The sequence below is a fragment of the Actinia tenebrosa genome, unplaced genomic scaffold, assembly GCF_029948245.1.
Source record: "Actinia tenebrosa isolate PJP-AT-01 unplaced genomic scaffold, QUT_ActTen_1.0 PGA_scaffold14__42_contigs__length_11649687, whole genome shotgun sequence".
NCBI classification, from domain to species: Eukaryota; Metazoa; Cnidaria; class Anthozoa; order Actiniaria; family Actiniidae; genus Actinia; species Actinia tenebrosa.
This window is the reverse complement of record NW_028292574.1, coordinates 5,481,494-5,507,335: the sequence shown is the minus strand read 5'-3', so window position 1 is coordinate 5,507,335 and position 25,842 is coordinate 5,481,494. Positions and strand designations below refer to the sequence as shown.

Genomic DNA, 25,842 nt, shown 5'->3' with positions numbered 1-25,842 from the left:
ACGGGGTTTTATAGTTTTCAAAGGTTAAGCCGATTTCAATAAATGCATCCCTCCTTCTAAGTAATAGAACCAAATAATCCAGAATGTATATCTAGCAATTATTCGAATGCCATTTGGCATAATTCAATTTCTGGCCACCAACAAAGAAAGGTGTTGGTTTGGAAAGTATGGCCCCAGGGAAGGAACTATGAGCCTCTATTGGTCGCATAATTAAATAAGCGTTAGAATTTTAATTAAGTTTTAATTAAATTTTAATTAAAGCAGTCGCTGACAATAAGTATTTAAAAATACTTATTGTCAGCGACTGTTTTAATGCGAGGTAAATTTAAGTGGATGGCTTGAGTTTTACAGTGACGCAAAAAAAGTATGAGACGTTTCATTGAAGAGTTTACAGTAAGTCATTGATCCTTTAGAGATCCTTTAAAGAGCAGACACTTGTTGCATAAAGACTAAAGACAAAATTGTCTTGTTGAAGACTTCAAAGCTAGATATTTGACAAAATATTTACTGAGCAAGTCGCAGTGACTATGGCTTCTGGTCGAACGCGAGTTAAACAGGAAAAAGCGAGAACACAAATGGAGTTGACAAAGATTGGTTTGCGTGGCAAAGCAAACGATCCAATTTCTCTACCTCTGTCGTCAAGCTCGTCTCAGGGGGTATTCAATATGATGGAGACGTCTAGCCTTGAAAACACAGAGCAAGACAGTCACGAGTACGAAGACGTCAAACTTTGCAACCCTGGTTTTAACATCCTGCATAAGAGCAACAACACTATCTACCCCAAGCACAGAAATCTTCCAGCTCATATAAAAAAGAAACCAAATACATCTACAGAATGTTGGGAAGATTCCAACAAAGAGTCGTGGGCTCTCAAGATTATTCTTGGTGTAATTCTCCTAGTTTCGTTCACATCTTTAATTTTGGTGGTTTTAAATGTGATAGGAATCATTGGCCCAAAGTACGTCTGCAATAGCGATCTTGGTAAGCCTAGATTTTTAGTATGTTATCGCAGATCCTTGACTTTTGTAAGCTATTCTGACATACTTTGTAAAGTGGTTTCACCACCACATCGATCCTGTTTGAATCTGTTACGATCAAAACCTGTTTCAACACTTGTCTTTTGAAAGAATCTTGTTCATTAACTAAAGCGAATCTTTAAGGAAAAGTTGTCGTTTTTTACTCCAGTATGCTAACGTCTTCATGCTTTGAGAGAGATTTTCTAAATGTATCTTATTATCTGCCAAATTTGTCTATCACAAACACCACTGGTGATCCTTGATTCGTGGTTTTCCGCTCTCTGCAGGATGGAAATTTTGCTTAGAGGGCGGAAATGGGTTTATGTCATACAGGTCAATATAATCACACACACTATGTAAAGGTATCAGTATCTGTTAAGTCAATGAGAAAAATAATTGAGCACAATCGATACAAGGCGAAATAGATCGACGATTACACGATCTAGTCAACCAGTAATTCCCAGCCAGTGCAAATCATAGGCTATCTTCTGCAAAAAATTGCACAGTCATATCGCTCAAGAAATTGCAAGAATCGGTCTATTAGTGGGAAGGGAAATGTAAAGATGTTACTTAGCCGTTGACGGAACGAATGAGGTTCAATAGGCACTCATTTGTTGCGCAGGGGAATTGGGTATTGCCCGTTTGGGTAAACTGCTTTTGTAAACCTTGATAAACTGAGTTTAGAAGGAGTGACCACTATCTCAAGCTCCATCCCCCCACCCCTAAATCGAGCTGTGCTGACCTGGTTTGTCAAAATGGTGTCTTGCAACAGGTTTATGACAAGAGCTTAGTTTACTCCACTAGTTTAATTTCTCAGTATGTTCTCTCTATATTACATTTATAATTTCTTTAAATAGGTCATTGATCGGAATTTCGTGAAAGGTGCACAAAATAGTGAGAAATCAGGAATTGTTATATTTTTCTAGAGAATGCAAAACAAGGTAAAGACGATCTTCAGCCAAATGCATCTACGACATTCCTTTTGAAGAGAATAGACATGTTAGAAAAGAACATCTCATCACTTGTAAGTATATTCCTCCCCTACCGTTTGGGACACGTGTCCGTCTTACCCCCTTAATTTTGCGCCACTACGCCGACTAATTCGAGGCAATAGGCCTTTTGCAACAAACAGTCACGTGCTGATATGTGACTTTGATAGCGAATCAATTCAGCTCAAGGTCCCTTGGGGAAGGCTCTGCACTGTAAAAATGGACTGGTTGAAACGACCAATATTAATGGTTATAACCATTTAAAATTGGTTGAAACTACCAATAATAATTGGTTATTTTTGGTCGGTGAAAGCATACCAAAATCAAATGCTTGAAACTACCAATATTAATGGTCATAACCATTTCAAATTGGTTGAAACTACCAATGATAATTGGTTAGTTTTTGACCAGTGCAAATGTGAAAAACTATACCAAAATAAAATGGTTATAATAACCAATTGTTACTGGTATACTCATAAATACCCATTTTTATTGGTTAATATAACTATTTCACTAAATTGGTCGGAACTACCATTGATGATTGGTTAGTTTTTGACCAGTGTTAAAGTAACCAATTGAGAATGGTATACTTATAAATACCCATTGTTATTGGTTGATTTAACCAATAATAAAATGGTTGATATTTTTACGGCAAGTCCAACAGGTCAAAAGAACCAAAAGGAAATTGGTTAAAACATTTTTTTTGACTTATTTAATTAATTTTTCATAATCAAGATTTGTTATATCAATTTTCTATGTCAGCGTTCCGTGACTTCACATGTTGAATAAGTTAATTGGTAATTTTCATGTTCGATAACCAAACGACTTATCATACGAGAGATGTTCTAAATATAATGGCGTTTAGCGTTTTCTTTATGTCAACAGTGAAGCATTGTAATTCTTCTGATTCGCTCTGAAAAGAGACACGCGGGAATTAGCGTGAACCTTGAACTTTTGAAAGTTGATCTGTTTACCTTCTGTTGTACTTATGTCAACAGGAAGCATTTCAAGGGTTCTGATTCGTCGTTTTTGTGATTAACCTGGAATCAAAACCACGATAGCAAACAATCTCGGTCTCTTTCTTTCCAAGTCTCGGACGAGTTAACAGCAAGAGTTTAGGAAATAAGTTTGTTTTCAATATAGCGTTTCTAAATAGGAAAAGCTAACTACAGAAGATGTTCTAGAGTACTAGTTTCCTATTACAGGATCGAACCTCAAGTCTTCAGTGACGCATCAAAACTAAGGTAAATAACGTTAGAACCATTCCTGATTAGTGAATACAATGTATATCAGAACAAGCCATGTGCTATTCATGGTCTCCTCATCATTGATGGTCATGATTCAAAAGAGGTTAAACTATTTAATTTTGTTACAGGAAACCAAGATGACGGAGAGAACCTCGTTGGCTTTGAGATGCTTGATAGCAACGAAATGGCCCTCACGAATGATTCCGGTTCTCAAGACGCAAAAGAAGTTCATTTGTGTACGGCTGGAGCCGAGTCACTGACAAAGTAATAAGCTTATATTATAGTGTTCATACTTTAGAATAACGTCGCTACTCATCTAGAAAAATGCCTTGGCAATATTGCATATTATCACGAATGTTTCGGACCGATCTGAGTGGTCTTTTCCGCGCCTTTTTGGCAAGTCACGTGTGCAACTCATTGGCCGGCAATGCTTATGTTTATGTGTACAGCGTGCTTATACAAGGGACTTTGTTCGTATTTTATTGAAGCCAATGAACTTACATGCATGATGACCAGTCATAAGTGCCCAGTTTACTGACCCTGAATTTTGTTCTTCACAAACTTTTGTGTGCTATAATGCACTCGCACACAAGATTAGATATTTCAAATCAGGAGCCGTTGTTATATCAAGGCAAACTGTTGCTTACATACTGTAGTAACACTTGCCTTATGGTATATGCCAAGTTGAGGCTGTTCCTTTGGGCAGCCTTACTAGGAGCTCATTTCTGATTCTTGAAATTATTTGACAGTGTGTTGAATGCAGAATAGAAACCAAAGTTTGACCTACGAACCCTAGAAAATTTATTGTTTGCAGAGGCAGCTGGCAAATAAATTCAGTGGCTTTGATACTTATTTACCTATAGACGCCAACACTGATACGGGTTTTGTATTATATATTACTAGTTTTCTTCTAATCATGTCAGTACTTTTGTTTTGGCGCATTAGCATTTGGTAACATAAGAGTTGATGTAGAAAACTAAATATTTTTTATATTGAATAACATAAAAACATGCCATTCCCTGTAAAACAAAACTGCCGGGGTGGACCAGAAAAGGAATTATACGAAAAAAGAAAGGTTAATAACTGTATGTGGAAATGAAAAAAATTCATTACATTTCTCCAACGATTTGCAGCATAATGGTGGTATAGAAACTTATTTGTCGAAAATAATAAAATAAACCTTACGACCCGATGAATCCAGCCTCACCTCTAAAGGCGAATGATTTTCTTAAACATCAGCTATACCTAAACTTAAGATTGTTGGTTAATGTTTGAATTTGTTGCCAATATTTGCAGGATAAAAAGCCGAATGCTGCAGGATACATAAATCATGTTCAATCAATATGCTTGCCTGGCAGCTGAAGGCTTAGTTGTCTGGAATTGCCCTCCAACAGAATTGCAAATGCCACTAAAACCGACTTTTATAGCTAGCTACTATTTTATTAATGCAAGCTGCTATAGCCTAATGAACATTGTCAGTTTTGAAATTAAAGTCCTGTGATGGTTTTCAGTTAAAATTCCTAGTGGTACTGAATATAATTGTAATTTCTTTGGATAACTGCCTTTAAGAAAATAATTTCAATAAATATTTTTTGAGTTAGCTATTTTTGGTTTGATGTATTAAGTAGTGTCAATTTAACCATTCGAGAAATGGTTATTTCTACCAATTGTTTTTAACCATTTAACAATGGTTGAAACAAAACAGTTGGTTTGATGTATTAATTATTGTCAATTTAACCATTCGAAAAATGGTTATTTCTACCCATTGTTTTTAACCATTTAACAATGATTGAAACAAAACAGTTGGTTTGATGTATTAATTATTGTCAATTTAACCATTCGAAAAATGGTTATTTCTACCAATTGTTTTTAACCATTTAACAATGATTGAAACAAAACAGTTGGTTTAATGTATTAATTATTGTCAATTTAACCATTCGAAAAATGGTTATTTCTACCCATTGTTTTTAACCATTTAACAATGATTGAAACAAAACAGTTGGTTTGATGTATTAATTATTGTGAATTTAACCATTCGAAAAATGGTTATTTCTACCAATTGTTTTTAACCATTTAACAATGATTGAAACAAAACAGTTGGTTTAATGTATTAATTATTGTCAATTTAACCATTCGAAAAATGGTTATTTCTACCCATTGTTTTTAACCATTTAACAATGATTGAAACAAAACAGTTGGTTTGATGTATTAATTATTGTGAATTTAACCATTCGAAAAATGGTTATTTCTACCAATTGTTTTTAACCATTTAACAATGATTGAAACAAAACAGTTGGTTTAATGTATTAATTATTGTCAATTTAACCATTCGAAAAATGGTTATTTCTACCAATTGTTTTTAACCATTTAACAATGGTTGAAATAACACAGTTTAACCATTCTAAATAAGCCTGAAGCGAGATGACGTTTTACCCCCGACTCTATACCATAATATTTTTTTAAAATTCTTTCATATTCAAATTTTTGATTCCTTAGAGAATACAGGAACAATAGTCATAACTAAAGAACAAAAGCAATGTGAAAAGGATTATGGTCTAGAGACGGGGGTAAAACGTCATCTCGCTTCAGGCTTATTGATTACCACAGATCCACCTATGGTACAATTCTAAATAGGTTAAAATAACCTATTATGATGTGGTTGAAACTACCATAAATTGGTTATTATAACCAACTATTAATGGTGTATTTTACCACCATAAATTGGTTATTATAACCAACTATTAATGGTGTATTTTACCACCATAAATTGGTTATTATAACCAATTATTAATGGTGTATTTTACCACAATAAATTGGTTATTATAACCAACTATTAATGGTGTATTTTACCACCACAAATTGGTTATTATAACCAACTATTAATGGTGTATTTTACCACCATAAACTGGTTATTGTAACCAACTATTAATGGTGTATTTAACCACCATAAATTGGTTATTATAACCAACTATTAATGGTGTATTTTACCACCATAAATTGGTTATTATAACCAACTATTAATGGTGTATTTAACCACCATAAATTGGTTATTATAACCAATTATTAATGGTGTATTAAAATGGTTAAAACTACCAATTAATAAATGGTCATTACAACCATTGGCAATTGATTACCACAGATCCACTTTTCAACCATTTTTTTGTGGTAGATTCAACCAAACTATTTTTACAGTGTGCTGGAAGGCAAACAAACTTTAAACTGCTTCGTATTTGTAAAATGGAAAGTATCTCATAAGGAAAAAAAGTATATTTGAAAAGGTTTTGGATAAGACATTAGCAATCCTGCAAAAAAATCTTGAAATGAAGGAATTCCAAATTTTTTTGTTATCCAAGAACAATCACGTGTCAATCTAGTGCAAAAGGCCTATTGATCAAACTGGTTGTCCTTCTTTCCCAAGAAAAGCAGTAATATACTAATCGCTTGGCTTGCTATTTGCTGTGTATATTAGATTTTAAGTGGCAGTTAATTAAAAAATGACCACACACGGCACTGCAACATCACGTTACTTTTTCCAGTCACAAAATGTCGTTCTTGTTACGTCTAATTTGAAAAATAGATTGGTTCTGTTTTTGTTTTTCTGTTTTTTGTTTTGCCCAAGTGAATCACCAGTGTGGCTGCTATTAGCCATGCGTGTAGATTAGATTGATAAACACACACGGCACGCAACAGTTTTCCTGTTATTAGATACCTTATAAGCTTGTTACGTTACATTGAAAAGCATTCATTTTGTCTCCTAGGTTCTTCAACTTAAATTGAAATATGGAGGTAATGATGGCAATGATGGCGGCAATGGAGGCAATGATGGCGGCAATGGAGGCAATGGAGGCAATGATGGCGGCAATGGAGGCAATGGTGGCAGCAATGGAGGAAATGGTGGCAGCAATGGAGGCAGTTTAGGCAATTGCGGCGGAGCAGCAGTAAGGGGGACTCGCGATCGATGCCGTATATTTGCGGGTTTAACCCGCGGAATTAAGCACGCGGGTACAGCAGATTTACGGGATTTCCCGCGGTGTGTCCTTACTGCTGCTATGTTGGGAATCGCAAACGGAGGTTAAAATATCCTTTATATATAGATGGATACCATCAAAAGCATTAGAAATAAAACTGTGCGCAAGCTCAGAACTCAGGTGCTGGACCGCTTAGACGCCGACTTTGCCTTCACGACATTTATGGAGGGAGATAAAGACGAGACGATGGACGAGGAAAGAGCAGAAAGGATAATCAATTTGATGCCCGAAGGCGACTACCGTTTGGAGTTGACGTTTATAAAGTATTTAGACGGCGAGTGGATAATAGAAAAGGGCAGGAATCCAATACGGGCGTCTGGCAGGAAGGACCTGTTTGTTTTAAACAAGGACACGCGACCGGGAGCACTTGAGGGAATAGACATGCTGTTTTACGAAGTTGCTTACCCGGTTACCGTGGTTATTTACGGTGCGTACAAGATAAAGACGCCGGATGTTAAAAAGTTAAAACCAATGCGCCATCCAGGTAACTGCGTAGGGAAGCTGGTTAGAGAGTTCTTCGAAGATTCCTCCCGCGGTGGTAAATTAACCTTAAAGAGAAGAGAAGCCATCAGGAAATGGGAGCATGCTACTCGTAAAACCGGAGGAACCATCGAAAACATCAAGAAGTTGGAAACCGCGTTAGAAAGGCGCATACACGTCAAGGATATCACCGACGGCTTTATTTACCCAGGAACGCACAAATACGGAGGCAGAGGTGCTCCTATAGTCATTTATCAGCACAACGCACATGCGTGGAGGGAGTTAAGGTTCCCTAAGAAGAAGGAGACGCGCGTTTACAAGAAGTCACCATTGACAGAATTAGTTCATGAGAATTCTATTTGGTTAATGGACGCGGAGGGAAGTCAATTTATGACGCAAGATGGTACTTTATACCGACCGGAAATGGAACACCTGCGCATACAAAGTGCATGTGAATCCCTTGGTGAGGACTTCTCAGACGAGGTCCTCAGCTCTCGTAGTTTGGACTTCTTAGCGGCCAAAAAGAGAAACGGGTGGAAATCCACACCGGAGGAGTTCAAAGATATAGCTAAAGCTTGTGTAGAGCATGGTCACGGTGGCCTTTGGAACATGGAGTACGACGAAGACGAGTACGTGTCTCTGGATATGAAACACTGTTACGCTGCAAGTTTTAAAGGTCTAGGGGATTGTAAGGAATATTACGACCGTTACGGACATCCAGATTCGCAGTTCTTTCGTGTTGCGTTGGATGGTCACTACGACGCCCCAGCAACGGGGTTCGTACGGTTGACCAGCTGGAAATTTACAAAAAACTTACATCCAATAATCTATGCGTGGTACGGAAAGCACCTGCAGGAGAAAGAATGGATACCCATACCCCTATTGAAGTTCTTTGAAGAACGCAAACTTTTAAAATACACAGCGCATGAAGCCATACTTTGTCACAGCGCCTTTACGCAGTGGTTACCGGAGCATAACCCCACGGCGCGTGTGGTCATAGGTAAATTCACGCAAGGCGCAAAAGAAGGTGAAAAACATATGCAGCGGCGCCTGATAACGGACGAAGGTGAGCTAAGCTTCCTCATCAAGCGTGCACATGATGAAGGAACAATGGTGTCTGTAGAGAAATGGGATTACCTTGTAGATGATAAACTACACGAATGGAATGCGCTGTGTTATTACCAGGACCATCGACCGCAGTATTACCATCTGCGTGCCAGCATGCTTGCCTATGCGCACATTAACCTTCTCGCGATGCTCCTCCGGTTTGACAAAGAGGACATCCCGCGCGTAGCTACGGATTCCTTGTACGTAAAGCCCGAAGTGTTAGAAAAGATGAAGGAATTCTACACCGACGACGAGTTGGCGGAAAGTGGTCAATGGCGCGTTAAAGATGAGGAGATAAAAGCATGGAGAGCACGCGTGGAATATCGCGGCGAAAATACTTGGGGCGTCGTAATGCCCACAATGAGGCCCATGCCAACCGTAAAGGACCCCATTTCTTACCAACGCTTCTCTTATCTGTATGGTACGGGAGGCAGTGGTAAAACGACGCGTGTGTTAGAACTCTTTCCTAAGATAAAGGTGCTAACGCCAACACACCGTTTGGAAAGAGAACTCTGCGGTATGGGCTACGACGCGCAGACCTACCACAGCTTCTTTCGCTGGAATGGTCAAAAGTGGGTACCTGAAGCCATCCACGACATACCTCCGGTGATACTTTGGGATGAGATTTGCACCGTTCCTTTGGAAATCCTGCAGGAGTTCGTAGACTTCCTCCGTGGAAAATGCCAAGTTGTATTTGCCGGAGATCCCTGCCAGCCTCCTCCAATAGCCGGAGAAATGCCCCACGAATGGCTAAAAGAAATGGTAGACTATCATGAAGAAATTAACGCAGATTACCGCAGCAAGGATCAAATAAGAAACCTGAAAGCGGAATTGAGGGGCCTCAGTGACGCCGAGCAATGCAAAACACTGCGCAAACGCGTACGAGCGAAGTCCTACGAGGACTTCCTTTACACGTGGCATCCAAAGGATCTGGTGCTGAGCAGCAAACGCGCAGCACAGTCTCGCATACAAAAGGATTTGCTAAATATACACCGAGAGCGCTTCCCTACGCATCCCGTACCTGTTTGTTATAAACCCCACGACACCCGCATGCAAAAAAGAGACGTCTGGGTACCTGGTACCGACATCCAACTGCATAACGCAGTAACGCACGATAAAGCGTGGGTGCCCATGGAAAAGGTGGAAAAAATAACCTCCCATCCAGATTGGCGTTTAGGTTACTGCATGACAGTACATAGTGCGCAGGGGCTTACCATAAAAGAAACCTTATGGATCATAGACCAGCGGCTGTGTTGGAGCAACCTTATCTACACCGCCGTAAGCCGTGTAGAATATGCCAAACAGTTGAAAAGAGCCTGGGGTCCGCAACTGCGTTACGATAAGACGCCAGAAGACATAGCTAAGGAGAACATTGCCAAGAAACTCCTTCGCTACAAGCGGCACGACGAAGAAAAAAATATGACGTTCGACCTATGCGTGGACGACGTCTATGAGAAAGGCGCAAGGTGCGCCAAATGTAACATACCTCTACTATGGAGGTTCGACCCAAATGACGATCAGCAGTTCTCCGTGGATCGTATAAATAACAAACGCGGGCATTGCAGAGGCAACGTAAGACTGACATGCCTAGAGTGTAATCGGGCGCGTGGAGCAGCACTACTCTGAGTCTTTGGGGACTATGAGCAGCTCTTCCTTGACAAATCCACGACTTGGGCCATCTAGGTAATACAACACGGGTTGCCCTTCCTTGGTGACGGACTTTGAAATCTCATACGTTTCCAGGGACCAATTAGGATCCGTGGCTCTCTTACTGCCACCTTCGAGTTCCCCCGGCTGATAGAGGTATCTGACCACTATGTTGCGGGGTAGCTTTTTTTCCTTCAGTCCGACCGCCCTTGAACTTCTGACGTAGGACTTGTGTTCCACGTGTTTCTTTTTTATGGCATCCCTGGGTTTCATTCCCGTAGCCCTGGCCGCCTCGTTATTTAAAGCCACAATGACCTGGGGGAGCCTCTGAGTCCATTCCCTGTTGCGTTTGGAGGGATCTTCCAGCTCTTTCCAATACTGGTACCCAAAGAGGCGCTCGGCCAAGGTCTTATTGAATCTTTCGACGATGCTCTGACCCCTGTGGTACTCAGCTTCGGCTCTCCTAATCTTAGTGCTGTGGTCTTTCAGGGTCTTAGTAACCACGCCCATGAACTCTGTCCCCGCATCCACTTGCAGCAGCTTAGGCCATTTCAAGACGCGCTTATAAATCCTACCTAGGGCTTCTGCGACTTCCCCAGAATCCTTGCTGGTTATGGGTTCGGCGTCCTTGTATCTGCTTGCGATATCAACTACGGTCAAAGCGTACCTATAGGTCTTTCTTCTCACCTTGTCGTGCGGTAAGAAAAGCAAATCCGCCTGATGAACTTCATTAGGGGTATTTGCGGTGAAGCTGGGCCTGGGAATGTACTTAGGCACGGGAAGATAAACCTGCCAGAGGGTTTGTTTTTTTAACCAGTTCTTAGCCGTTTCTTCTGATACCCTGGCCGCGGTCGCGAGTTTCTTGATAGCCGACGCTCCTGTCCAATAGCCTTCAGGCCCGTAGTAAATCCTTTTGAGTTTGTCCTCTACGCGGCCCATTATATGAATTCCAAAACGAGATTGATCTTACGTCCGTTCAAATCCACCGTCTTTCCGTCCACCTTAATGGTGATGTTTATGCTTTCTACCAAATTGGACAAGTCATAGCTCAAAGAAATGGGAGTGTATTCTACCAGGTCAAATAGATTACCTTTGGGCAGAAACTTGGACATAAGAGAAGACTTTTCTCCATTGTTGTAACTATGGACCAAGTCGCAATAGACTTCGTAAGAGGATGCGACTTTCCATTTTACATCAAGTTGACCATTGATCGTGGTACTAGTAAGGCCCAGGAGTTCTACCAATGAACTGTCCTTTAGATTGGCGCTCCCATTATTTTTCTTGAATGTCATTTCATGGGGTAATCCTGTGGTAAGAGTATATCCATGCTTTGCTAGCTCCTTAGCCAGTGTTATAGGGGTGTAATGGGAATCTGGTATTTTTGGTTTGGTGCCGGAAGTTCCGACGACAAAGCCATTAATTAAATTATACCAAGAATTGTACAAAGAGCAACTAACCAACCTTACCTTACAGGCTTTGATGGGGGGATTCAAATAAGTGGTAAAGTTATTCTTGTCGCTTTCCAAAAAGACGATCATTATATTAGATACGCCAAGGCCACGCCTCCTGCCAGCCCTGCGATTCCTACGAAGACCAACTCATTGTCTTTTTGTTTCTTAGAAGGCTGATAGTAATTCTTAAACTGAGGCTTTCTCATTCTAAAGTCGGGGTGTGCTTGCGCATAAAGTTTAAAGGCGTAGTCTGTGTTTTCAAAGTTCTTATCCGCCTGCATCTTGTCTTGGTAATTCTTGTCCAACCAATCCCTGTAAGCTTGTCTTTTTTCATTCCAAGCCGCCACGTCTCGCTGATATTTCTCCAGCGCTAAGTCGTGCCTTTTCCTTTCGGCGGCCAAATCTCCGCTTTTGTCGCCTCTAACTAATCTATCCAAATATTGACCACCATAATTAGCTCCAGTGAATGCTAAAGCTGCAACAATTCCGCCTACGAACACGCTAGCCATTATATATTTGGCAGGTACTTTTCCTTCCGTAGGTAATCCTTTAGCATGATAGCCCCGCCAACGGCAGCGGTCATCTTAGCAAAATTAGCGAAGCTCTTGCTTGGGTCTTCAGTAAAGTCTTCTTTTAGCACTTTCTTACCTACCCAACCAATACCCGCAACGATGGAAGTAATGATAGCTGCTTCTTCAACAGTTTTCAACAATGCGGTCGACATTATATTACAAAGCGAGAAGGTTATTCCATCACGGGTATTTTGCTTCTAGGCGGCTCCTGCACGCGATATGTTGCGGCCTCCCACTTTACTTTTGGCTTCGTAGCCCGCCATTGTAAGTAGAGGCTGCCTGCTGCTATAGCAATTCCTATCGCGCCGATGACGTAGCCTGGATTAATAAAGGATTCCTCTTCTTTCTCTTCTACCTTTTCCTCCTTTTTTGCTTTGTTCTTCCTGTTCATCTCCGCGAGCTTCTTTCCGGCAGCGACTCTGCCTGGAGATTTAGCCTTGGTAATCTTTTGCTCCTCTTGGGGCTGCTCTACCTTCTACTCTGGTTCACTTATTTATATCTAAGGACTTGAAGGACTTGTCAAGTAACTTAAGATGACTTCACAAGTAACTTAAGGATAACTTGAGTAAGTACTTAAGGATGACTTGGGAATGACTTTAGTAAGTACTTAAGGATAACTTAACTAGGTACTTGAGGAGGACTTGAGGCGACTTGATCAGGTACCTCAGCAAGTGCCGCCTGGAAGACCTTTTCAACGTCTCTGTCCTTCTTGAAGTCCTTCCAAGACACCAGTACCTCCTTCAAGTCGACATGCTGAGCTACGTGCAAAGCCGCAGAGGCGACTGCCATTAACTTACCACACTTCAAAGACAACCACCCGCAGGTTATCTTAAGTTCTTGGGATATGACATAGTCATCTCTTATGTCCTTCTGTAGTTGCTCCACGTCGTCTATGGGCAGCGCAAGTCCAAGCAATTTAGTGGCAAGTCGGATAGCGGAGTCTGCTACGGCGTCCGTGGTCTTACTTGCAAGGGCAGCCTCATACCTCTTATGAAACTTCTTGACTTCCTCTTCTGACAACTTATTAACCTGCTCATGGGTAAATTCCTTGCCTATCATTTCTTTGCACTTCCCAGAAGACACAAGGATGTTAAGTTGTTCCTTGAGGTTACTTTCATCTAGCTGTGTGGGGACTTCATCTAAGAGCTGCTCAATATCCATATATGTTAATGGAATACGGAAACCTCAAAGAGAAGATCATTTTGGAATGTTGGTGCGTTTTTAGATGCCGCATGTATTCGTGTAACTGTTCCTTGGATATCTCGCCGCCGTAGTCGCTTAAGATGGTTTCCAGGTCACTCCGGCTCGGAGTATAAAATACGACCAGGGAGCCTATGTTTTCCCTAGAAGGCTTAGAGACGCTGGTAAGCTGCTGCGAGAGCAACCAAACGCTAATATTGTCATGCCTGCCGCTAAAGGCAAGCTTCACTAATTCGGAGGTGCGCTTTTTTACGTCGTCCCCACAGGCGATGTCGTCCAGTATGAGGAGTGTCTGTGTATCTTTAGGGAATTGTCGATGCCAAAACTTAAGATGGCTGGATAACTCGTTAGGGTCTAAGATATCTACGAAGAAGTCGTCATCTTTCACTCCTATGCCTTCCCAGGTGCGGTTATTCACGTAGGTGGGGCATAATAGCACGATGTAGTCGAAACGGTATCTAAAGGGTCCTAATAGCTGCTCCACGACGAACTGCGTTTTGCCGCAGCCGGTGGGTCCTACTATCAGAGCATTGCAGGGAATATGGTTCGGATCCATTATATATACGATGGACCCAGTGGACGCAGTAAGAAAGATTGCCGGCGACGCAAAAGATAAAAGAGACACCATAGAAATGCAAAGGGAGGAGATCGATCGGCTGCGGGAGCGCGTGCAGGAATTGTACGATGAAATGTGCGGTCTGAAGCGCGCGGAACGGTTTGGTGCCTTGTTGACGATGGCGGGCTGGGCAAAAGAAAGCATTAAGGACTTTATGCGATATCCGCTGTAGAGTCGTTTAAAAGACACTTCAGAATGTTGAGTATAAGGTTGTTAAATTGTTAAAGACATAATGCATGAGTCGTTTAAAAGATGTCTTAGAATGTTAAGTATAAGGTTGTTAAATTGTTAAGGACGTCTGCGCGTGTCGTTTAAAAGATGTCTTAGAATGTTAAGTATAAGGTTGTTAGATTGTTAAGGATGCTGCTTTAAAAGATACCTCAGAATGTTAAGTATAAGGTTGTTATATTGTTAAAGATGCTGCTTTAAAAGATACCTAAGAATGTTAAGTATAAGGTTGTTATATTGTTAAAGATGTGCTGTTTTCATTAAGAATGGGATTTACACAAACCTCATTCTGAGACATCTCTTAAAATAGTAGTCTTAACAATTTAACAACCTTATCTTTAACATTCTTAGGTGTCTTTTAAATGACTCATGCGCGATATCCTACGTAAATTGTGTAAGTCATTTAAAAGACACCTAAGAATGTTAAAGATATATACGTGTGCTGTTTAAAAGACACTTCAGAATGTTAAAGATAAGGTTGTTATATTGTTAAAGATACTACTTTCCTTAAAGAAAGAAATAACCTTATTCTTAGGTATCTTCTTAAAAAAGTAATAGTCTTTAACAACCTTATACTTAACATTCTAAGGTGTCTTTTAAATGACTCATATAAGACATCCTTAACAATTTAACAACCTTATACTTAACATTCTAAGACATCTTTTAAATGACACACGCAGTATATCCTTAACAACCTTATACTCAACATTCTGAAGTGTCTTTTAAATGACTCATGCATATGCTCCTGCAGACCTATTTTAAAAGACACCTCAGAATGTTAACAATAAAGTTGAAAATACGTTATATGGTGGTTAAGATACACTTAAGTATAAATGAACTGTTCGATGTGTAAAAAGGTGTTCAGCACCAAACAAAGACTACAATACCACGTTCGTCGTGGCGTTTGCACAAAGAAACCAATTAGTAAAGTTTGTAAGGATTGTGGTAAAGAATTCAGCACCGTTCAAAAGATGCGACAACATCCAGACAAACGCATTTGTGGGCTTTGCAAAGGCTGTAATAAGGAATTTCCTAACACCTCCGAGCACCTGAAAAGGGGCGTCTGTGAACAAAGCAGAGAGTGTAGTTTCTGTAATAAGATACTAAGCAGTCGTCAACGTTTACAGACGCATCGGAAAACAAATGAAGTCAACTATCGATTTCTCTTTGGGAGCTACGACTTGGAAGGCGTGGATTGCTACCAATGTGCGGATTTGATGAGTCGCTGCCCGCATAAAGAGGATTATTTAAGGAATCGCATAGATTACCATAAGAAGATAGTCCGTACTTTCCCCTCTTTCGAACGCGCAGAAGGCGTTCCGTGGACTAAAAGGGAGTATTGGAGGCAAGAGTGCGATCGTTGTGGTTGCATCAGAGAAGAGGAACATATCTTCAACTGCCTCAACAAATAAACGTCTTTAACAATATAACAACCTTATACTCAACATTCTGAGACCCTCTTAGAATGGGGTTTGTGCAAAGAGTCTCAAATCCCATTCTTAATTTTCTTGTTGTTTGTTAAGTATCATCAAAACCCCTTTTAAAGGTATATGCTAGCCTACACAGCCGCATTCTTTGGAGGATTCCTAATCACCCTTTCAATATATGGACTGTATTACGTGCGAACTACCAGCCGATTGCATTACGCCCCCCAAGCCGCGTAAAAAATACACCTGCCTTCATTGTGGCAAGGTATTCCTGTAAGGATCCTTCGTTGGTCATTGGTGCTCGGCGGATCCTAAAGCGCAGCGGACTTTAGCAGACATTACGAATGCAGAGGACTCTCAGGCTCATACTTGATTACGTCAAATACCCACCTGCCATCCTTCTTACCATGACTCATAACATGGGTAACGCCCTGCCCTTCGATGGCGTACCTTATCCTATCGGGCGCCCAAAGGGTGTATGTTCTTTTTTTATTCTTTAAGACCAAGCGCAGGCGGTCTAAATCCTCGAAGACCACGTAATTCTTTATCTCGTAGATTTCCCCCACCACCAAATCGCGCCAGTGCGTTTGTATGAACTTTAACTCGTTAAATTTATCCTTGTCCATATATTCTATGAAATATCTTTAAGTGTGTTGCCAAAGTCTCACTGGTCTTAAAGCCCTTACAACACCACCTGCAGGGAATTCGTAGGTGTTCAGCATACGCAGTGATCTCCCTGCAGATTTCGTCGTAGTCGCTGCTTATGAGCACCTTATGGCCGTTTTCTTCATACCTCTGTAAGAGTAGTTGCTGATCCTCAGATAACCTGCCATTGCCTTTCGGGGTCTTCAGCTCTATGCAGAATCCACAGTAATGTGTATGCGCATTCAAGATCATTAAGTCGGGTTGCCCCCGTTGATATCTTTTCTGCCAGCACTTTATACGTTTGCCGTCTGAATCCTGCAGTTCACCTAGACCAGGGGCTATGAGCATTTTGGGGTAAAACCTGCGGATGTAGTCCACTACCTTTTTATGCAGGTCAAACTCATTTTCTATTTTGAATACCAACTTGTTTGGACCGTCAAACCGCTTTTCTATTGCATATCGACCGTCCTTACGCAGCGCGGGTAGGACCTCTTCGAATACCCAATCCTGAAATGCTTCTGCCTTTGGCATCTTTGAACTACATATTAATTGATAAAACCCAGGTTCGGATATGAACACGGAATGTGGGTGAATAGTAGAAGGGATGCGATTCGTTACCCTTAACTCACTCAGCCTTTTCTTATGTTTTTCAGAGACGTGGTCACTAATAGCTTTTTTGGTGTTTTCGTATCCTAACGCAGACGCCACCTCCTTTGCTTTAAAGTAAGGCTTGTCGCCTTGCACTATGCATTGCAGTTTGGTTTCGTTGTTTTGAAATACGCGAAGCATATTATACGTAAGGAATATTTTAATAGGCAACGCTCTTTAGCTGATTCATTTCCACGCTTAACTGCGCATCAGACACCACGAAGACGTAGCAGTTTATCTTATCGCCGTCGCCTGCACTGGCGTTCTTGGTGCGTTTGATCTCCAATGTTATGCCATCCTGGGTGTTTACTAGACGTAACCCCTGACCATGTAGGTCTTCGTCGTTCGTTGTGCGCATGTCGATCCACAGCGCGTACTTATCATTAAGGAATTCCTCGGGACTTACCTGGTCGCCAAACTTACGCTTTACTTCTCTGTACACGTCTGCAGGCTTTATTCCCTGCGAGTAGACCTTGTTTGGAACGCCGTTAACGCTTACTCCTACGTTAGTAATGTTGGGGTTGTGAAAGGCCTCGGAGTCGCGCTTAGCGGCTTCGTAGGGTTTGGCAAACACCAGCATCAACCCCGTGAGACTTCTTCGGGGGAGGTTAATACTTTGGTTAATAACCTCATCCGTCTTATCCAAGAAGCTAAATGTCTTATACATCACTACGTGGTCGTAAAGGAATGCCTTTCCGGCACTATATTCCATACCGGCGCTACGGGCCAGCTCTTCGCTGTATACCGTTTCGTACTGTAGCTCTAAGTTGGTAATAGAGTATGGGGTTGTTGTGGTAAGTGCAGTGCTTAGCCCACCAATAATGTTATTAGCATCTGCTAAAGTTACTTCAAACTGTACCTCGGATAACTGTCTTGGGTAATACGCGCCGTGATTCGTGATTACTTCAAAGTCCAGTGGTATGACATACTTGCTACCATAGGCTGTCTTTATTCGCTTTGCGTCTGCCACTGCGGTTTCTCCGCTGCCGTCAGTAGGTTGCGTTTTCGTAGGTGTGCGGACCTTACGTAGAATGATACTACCAATTCCTTGTTCTATCCTTTGCGCGCGGTCAAAGGCTGTCAACCATAAGTCTTTGTACGTGGTATACAGATCGTACCTATTTAAGTTCAGCAAGGATTCCCCGGCGAACTTTACGCGCATCTTAGAAACAATGTTGCGACCCACGTTGTTAACGATAATCCTTTCGTCTGTGGGGCTTGACTGCACCGCTAGGTCGAACCTTAACGCCAAGGTGCCAGGAACTAAGACTAGGTTATCCGTTAGGCGGGGCACGCCTACGTACAGGGTTTCCCCTGGCTTTGCGCTGGATGGCGTGAATGTGACCCGGTGAAAGGTGCGTTCTGCTTTCAGTCCGCCAACCTGCTTAGGTAATACGTTGGGATTTAACTTTGAGCTTATCATATATAATGGAAGTAGAAGGAACAGACCCCGACTTCGATCCCACCACTGAGGAAGGTCAGGCTGACATTAACGACGGTGACGAAGAACCGCTGCTTCCCACCCAACAAGTCGACGATTCCCTAAGGGATAGGATTGCAAAGGCCCTAAGACATCCCAAAGCACGCGAGTACACGTTTCCGCGTGAGCACATAGAGCTTCAAAACATGGGCGAGCCGGAAGCAGCCGCGCGGGAAACCGTAGAGTGGGCAGCGCGGGAGCTAGAGCTGCGCTACGACAACTTTGATGCTGACGACGTAAAGCTCACGGAAAAGGGAAACAAAGTCCTCATAAGCGTCCAAGACTTAAGATTTCCCGACAAAGACCGCTGGACAAAACCGCAAAACCTCTTTGATGAGGAGGGCAACGTTAGGGGTGACGTCTTGAGATTAAGAGGCTTTCAGCGTGCTACTAGAAGCCTGTTAGAAAGGCTGCACAACTTAACCGAAAGGACCAACGCGGAAAAACGTGCCGCGGATCTGCAAAGGGAGTTAAGAGAAAAAGATGTAGAATATGCAAAGCAAGGTCAGCTACTTGCCGATGCTGAAAAGAAGTCCGCCCATCAAGATGAAAGAATAAAAGAAATAGGAAATCAGGTGGATCAGGCCCTGCGCGAATTAGACAAAGCACGGGAGGACTTAGGAGAAGCCCAAAGCTCTGGCGCCTCAGTGGAAGCACTGCGGAAAACGTTGGAAGAAAGTGAGGAGGAATACATGAAGCAAAACCAGCGGCTTGCCGACGCGCATAGGAGGGAGGTCGAATTTAAAAATCAAGAAATAAGTGAGCTGGTAGATCAAAGAACCCGAATTCGACGTGAAAGAAATCAAACTCAAAGGGCTCTTAACCTCGCCCTGCAGGAGTTGGATCAAATTAAAGACGATACCGATAACCTACAAACCACCATAGCCGGCTCTTTAGTGGAACGGCGACGGTTAATGGCTGAAATCAATACTAAGGAGGAACAAATCCGGCAAAGAGATCAGGCCATCGAAGACCTGGAGGGGCAAATAGATCGGCAGCAAGAAGTAATCGAGGACCAAACTCGTACCGAGGAAGAAAGGGAAGCAGCTCAAAAGGAAACAGAAGATCTAGAGGTGCGCCTTGCGGAATTGCGGGCTCAAAAGGAAAACCTGGAAAGAGAATTGGGACTTACCACCAAGGAAAAGGTAAAAAGAGCTCTGGTGAAGTATGGTATTCCGCTGGCATTTGCGGTTGCTATTTCGAGCGTAGTAGGAGTCATCCTTAACTCACTTAAGGCAACGGGCGCGGGCGTAAAGAAAGTAGGCAATGGGCTGACGGACTTGGGAAAAAAGATGGCAGCCGGTCTTCCTGGGCTGCTGGGTTCGGTTGTTTCCTTGGCACTTAGGGCCGGCGGCGAACTGTTGAAGTTCGTGGGGAATAACATCTGGATATTAGTCATCGCTATTGGGGTGGTACTCCTGAAGAAGATGAAGGCTTAATCTTGTCCTCGTGTATTACTGGTGGTTTATCGTCGTCAGGCATCCGAGGCATCCTCGACTGGGGATAAGTAAAGATAGTATTCGCGCCGCCTTGATAATGCGGAACTAGCGGCAGCACGCTCATGGTGCTAATGGGCTTATGATTCCAGGTCGTGTCGGGGGTGGCAGCGCCGCCGACGTAATTTATCCTTACGCCGCCATCGTGGGGGAGAATTTGCAGCTTGGCATATTGGCAATTGGCTATCATATGAAAAGTAACCGGCGTTAAGTCTTCTCCACTCATTGGAGGGGGCTCCGACGAGAAATGAGCTGAATCCCTAGTATTATTCTTTGTCCTGTAAGGCAGCAATGGGTGGTTATTCTCGTCGACGAGCCTAAGCCCCGCGTTTGCACCCAATCCCGTGTTAATGCTAATAGTACATATTATTAATCCTAAACCCCCAACTTCAACCCACATTCCGATATCAAGCCACTCATCCCCTTCTTTATACACCTTTGGCTCTAAACAGTAAGCATGATGTGTTTCTTTTAAGTGCGGATTCATATATATTTAAAGACCAACCACCGTAAGAGTGCTAATGGTAGCGTGATTATAAGGTCGATCTCTTTGGTCATGTATGCTATTTATCGTTACTACGCCCGTGTCGTCTACTCTCATTTGCAGCTTTACCTTCCCATGGCAATCGGCAACCATATGAAAAGTCCAAACCGAAAGATTCTCAGCGCTGCCGGGGTTGGGTTCTACGGAGAAATGCGCAGGCTCCCTGTTATTACCCTTTACACGCATAGGCTGCAGTACGCCATTGTCATCCAGGAGCCTAAAGCCCACGTTGGCGTGACTGCTCGTGCCAATGCAAATGCTGCATATTATCAATTTCTTTCCCGAGTAGTTCAAGTCTACAGACATGCCCGTGACATCAACCCAAGATGCCTGGTTCTATTTTTTCTCGCCTGTGTAAGTCGTATAGACACAATCTACTCCAGCTACGTAGGGGTTGTTCATCGCCATATATAATAGCTCAGACCAATGCTTGCAGCTGCTAAGCCGGCCTTTAGTAAGTTATGGTCATATTCCTCAGGTATCGCAGGCAGGACCTTCTTTGATGGTTTCTTAACTACGGGTAGCTTCGTTTCGTGTGACTTTTTTGGCTTCTCTACGAAGTGAGGAATGTTCCTAAGAGTGTCAGAGTTCACGTCATTCACCCCAAACTTCATATCCTTAGTAGCTCGTTGAAGTTTGTTGTTGTATCCTACTACAGAGCCAGTATTTATAGATAAATTACTAGGCATTAACCAACAACCCGGGGCTACTGCATAGTCCAACCTTGCCTTAGAATTTTGTATGGCTAGTTGGTAACGCTGTACGCCCTTGCTAATGTCGCCCTCCAAGATTGAACTTTCGAATAGAATCAAAGCTTCGGCTCGCGTTTCTTCTGCGGCGCCGGTATTTCCGATTATGCTGGATCGGGTATTTACTTGGGCTCCAAGGATAGAATACACGTAAGCTTCTATGCTGCGGTTCAAACGGGCAAGGCCGGCTTTGGTTAACCCTTTACCTTCTGGGGGTATGAAATTAAAGTATTGCTTCGTTTGCTCGTCGTTGGTAATCTTAACAATCAGCGGGTTAGCCCCTGCATACTTACCGCCCTCGTCTTTGAACAGAGGTCCGTCTCTGACTTCCTTAGTGGTCTTAGCGTTTGGTTCAAAGAAGGTGCTACTGTCGTGAGTTTCCTTATGATATCCCGTGTTCCATCGTAGATTCAATGCATGAACTTCCTTATCACTTAGCTCGTGTCCACCAATCCCCCAATAAGCCCAAATATGCCCCAAGCCATTGTTAGCACCCGCGGTACACCTGAAATCCTTCCCTACAACACCAAACTCCTTACAAAGCCTGTTATAGGCTGGAACGTTGTATTTATTATCTCTTGGATAAAACGTGGCATCTCCTGGTAATGCAGTAACGCCCATCTCATGCAGTATTCTTCTAACCGTAAAGTGAAAATGAAACATAAATATTGAATTCTTCATTAAGTTTGCACTTACACCACAGCCGCTAGTGGCACACCAAACCGCAAAGTTTAGTTGCTGCGGCCAATAACGCATGTTAGGACCACTTAACCATTCATGAGATTCTTTTGCAGTGGTATGAACAATGGGAACGTTTTTGAAGATATCTCGCACCTTTAACGGAAAGGAATGGTTGTTAGAGATCCGCATGTTCAACGTTAGGTCCAAGCTTGGATGTTCATTAAACGTAACTGCGGGTATCGGATAAGTACTGGTACCAAGCAATAATTCCTTTGTCCAACCTTGCACGGGTTTAGGCTTAGGATGCTTCAGCTGAGAGTCTATCTGATCGACCAGCGTAGGTTTCAAATCCTCATTGCTGTACATCCTAGAGCCGTTATAGTAAATCCCATCAGGCCTCCTTTCGAACTTACTAGCATCCGCGTGCGGAAACATCTTCCTAAAGGCCCTCCAGTTCCAGTAATCCCGGTTGTCGTGATGTGGCTGCTCCTCAATATCATTCCCAAAAGCGTCGTACATTAGTATATATAATGGATGTTATACCATCAGCACCTAAGTTGTACCCAGATGTCCCTATACTACACCTAACGAACTAAACGGCGAAAACGTTCGTCTGGATAAAGCAAACTTAATCCTGGCTTACTTGGAAGGGCAGACAAAACACTATGAAAAAGTTAGAAAAAAGTACGTCAGAGCCAGGAGTACGCTACATAAGATTGCGATAACTTCAGGATCCATATCTGTCGTGTTAACGGGCTCCGGCTTTGCTACTTCGCTTACTGGGCCGGGAATAATCGTTGGAGTTCCTTTGGCCGGCGTTGGGGCAGCCTGTGGTATTATTTCTGCTGTTGCTACGGGTATTATGAAACAGTTGTCAAGCAAAATATCAACACACGACACGACAATAGCTCTGTCAAGGGCTAAAGTAAATACTATTACCGATCTTGTCTCAAAGGCTTTGCGTCACAGAAAGATAGACGACGTAGAATTCTCGCTTATCTTAGCCGAAGAGGAAAAGTACAAGAAATTAAAGTCGGACATAAGGAATAAAAAAACAGTCGTAAAAGATCTTTCCGAGGAATCTCGCAAAAAGATCTACCAAGAAGCGAAAGAAGAGCTTCAAAGAAAGCTTGCTCAATAAACATCTACTTTGAAAAGAGCGTGACAGGATTTCGTTTACATATCGAACGACAGTCTGGAAATTACGCGTAATCTTATGCCATAAGATTTATGCTAAATACTCATCTTATGCCATAAGATCCACTATCTTCTTGGAATCCATCCCAAGAGGGGGTGGTTGGGGTCTATTTTGTAAAATATTTCGTAAATTACGTCAGGGTAATAAGGAATATCCTTATCCAGCCGACAAAACATCCACTCGGCTCTGCTCATATCAGAAACCTCGGGAATAGACTTACCGGTAATTTCAGACAAAAGATAAGGAATAGCTTTGTAATATTTCCCTAGCTTTAATTTTTTCAACGTTTTCCGTAGACTTTGTGGGGTTGGCTCTTCTAAATGGTCTATGATTTTCTGCCTTACTTCATCGTCTAAATATACCGGATGTAAACCTTGGATATGACTCATCCAGTCTCGGAAGTATTTTATTCTTTTGTATGGGGTCTTCGTACGACCTCCGTTGGCGTAATATTGCTCTCTGGTAGCATTTGGTACGGCATTACGAATATTCTTACCACACTCGTAACACTGCGCTGACGTGTCGTCTTCTATTTGCATTTTCTTACCACAACACCAGAAACCCTTGGGCTTGGGTATGTTAACTTTGGGTCTTAGACAAATTATACAGAAATCATTGGTGAACTTTTTACATTCATGCATCGTATATCCAACAAATATCTTAACCTCCGTTTGCGGTACCCAACACAGCAGCAGTAAAGACACACCGCGGGAAATCCCGTAAATCTGCTGTACCCGCGTGCTTAATTCCGCGGGTTAAACCCGCAAAAATACGGCATCGATCGCGAGTCCCCCTTACTGCTGCTGGCGGCAATGGCGACAAGGTGGGAATAAAATATTTTTTTGTTTGTCTTTTTATAAAAGGCTTGATGAAGCTTCAAATGATAAGTTAAGACTTTTGAAAAGTCTGAGAGCCGCGCATGTAAAGCAGCCTTTGCCTATGTGGAGCTCGAGGGTGATGTACAACGGCGAGTAGGTCTTCAGTGATTCTCTTTCTCGATTTTTGGCTTGAAGTGCTACTCTGACGAAAATCACTCAAACTTGGATTCAGCTGAAACTTCCTAAGAATACTCTTTAAAGGTCCAATAATCACTGTATGAAGTGTTTTCTCGATATTCAGGACGAAAGTATGGTATTTTTACGATTATTTTTTGGAGTCTGTGACGTCATACACTCACCATCGAACATCGCTCCATACATTTCTTTGTATATAAATCCTTGATTTATTTTATTCCTATGAAGCCCAAAGGGTGGCTAATGTGCTTATTTCACATTACTTGTGACTATAATTTATATTTTGGGGTGTTTGGGCATTTCTTTCTTGGCTTTATTACTGATATTTTGATCATAAACTACGAAGAAATGTATGGAGCGAAGTTCGATGTTGAGTGTATGACGTCACAGACTCCAAAAAAATACTCGTAAAAGTAACATAGTTTCGTCCTGAATGTCGAGAAAACACTTCATACAGTGATTATTGGTCCTTTAAAGAGTATTCTTAGGAAGTTTCAGCTAAATCCAAGTTTGAGCGATTTTCGTCAGAGTAGCACTTTAAAGGGGCACTTGGATGAAAGCGCCCCAATTTTTTAAAGTCCGAATAATTGAAGTATTTGAGGATAATATGACTCAATTATGACTATGTAAACATAATTAGTGAAAATTTTAGCCTGGGAGTCACTTGCAGATGAGAAGTTTTGGTTTAAAAGCAAAAAGAACAATAGGGTTGAGTATAAATCACGTCATTTACTCACAATTTAGATGCTGAATAAAGTTGATAATTTTTTTCCGCCACTTTTTACTGTGAAGGAAACATGTTGCTTGGCTACTATCTGGGCCATATGGATGAGTTTAGACAAGTTTCAAGTCATTTCCAATTTTCATCGATTTTCATCCAAATTTCATCGATTTTTATCTATGGATAATAAGAAGTAAAGATAATACTTCTAATGATACTTTTTCTTCCTTCCTTCCTTCCTTCCTTCCTTTCTTATCTCTCTCTCTTTTATTTTCTAGGAGAACTCGAATTGTTCGAGTAACATAACGAACGAAGTACAAAAACTTCGCGAAAAACAAGTTCAACTCGATTCCTCTCTAACGAAACTAAAGAAAAGCGACAGGACCAAAAACAAGGTCATCCAAGAAATGAGCGCCAAGTTGATTGGGCTTGCTGTGGTGGTGATTTTCTTAAGTCTAAACGATTCGATGATCAAGTCTAAAGTACACAATTTAAGTAATTCTGAAGTGGAGTTCAGAACATCTTTGGAAGCACTCAAGCAAAAGGATGCTGAAGTAGATACGTCACTAAAAAGAGCAAAAGATGTTGAAGTATTCTTGAACACAAGTGTGAGCCACCTCAAGTCTGTAATTGGGGAAATAAAAAAAAAAAGTGGATAA

The 25,842-nt window shown here is 41.9% G+C and overlaps 1 protein-coding gene and 1 long non-coding RNA gene across 2 annotated transcripts; both read left to right on the top strand.

Annotated features, from left to right (window-relative positions):
* Nucleotides 1-333: 333 nt before the first annotated feature.
* LOC148911293 (uncharacterized) lies at nucleotides 334-25,842 on the top strand. Its single transcript, XM_089029934.1, has 4 exons — nucleotides 334-981; nucleotides 1,943-2,040; nucleotides 7,011-7,190; nucleotides 25,462-25,842. Exons 1-4 carry the CDS (start codon nucleotides 528-530, stop codon nucleotides 25,840-25,842), a joined length of 1,113 nt encoding a protein of 370 aa, XP_088886060.1. The 5' UTR covers nucleotides 334-527.
* On the top strand, nucleotides 3,069-4,852 carry LOC148911294 (uncharacterized). The gene is made up of 3 exons (XR_016119641.1): nucleotides 3,069-3,249; nucleotides 3,381-3,516; nucleotides 4,549-4,852. It is a non-coding gene; the product is annotated as an uncharacterized LOC148911294 (long non-coding RNA).

Coding starts and splice junctions, on each gene's coding strand:
- LOC148911293 (XM_089029934.1), top strand. CDS start 528: ATGGCTTCTGGTCGAACGCGAGTTAAACAGGAAAAAGCGAGAACACAA. Junction 982..1,942: donor CGTCTGCAATAGCGATCTTG/GTAAGCCTAGAT, acceptor ATATTTTTCTAG/AGAATGCAAAACAAGGTAAA. Junction 7,191..25,461: donor GCAATTGCGGCGGAGCAGCA/GTAAGGGGGACT, acceptor TTTATTTTCTAG/GAGAACTCGAATTGTTCGAG.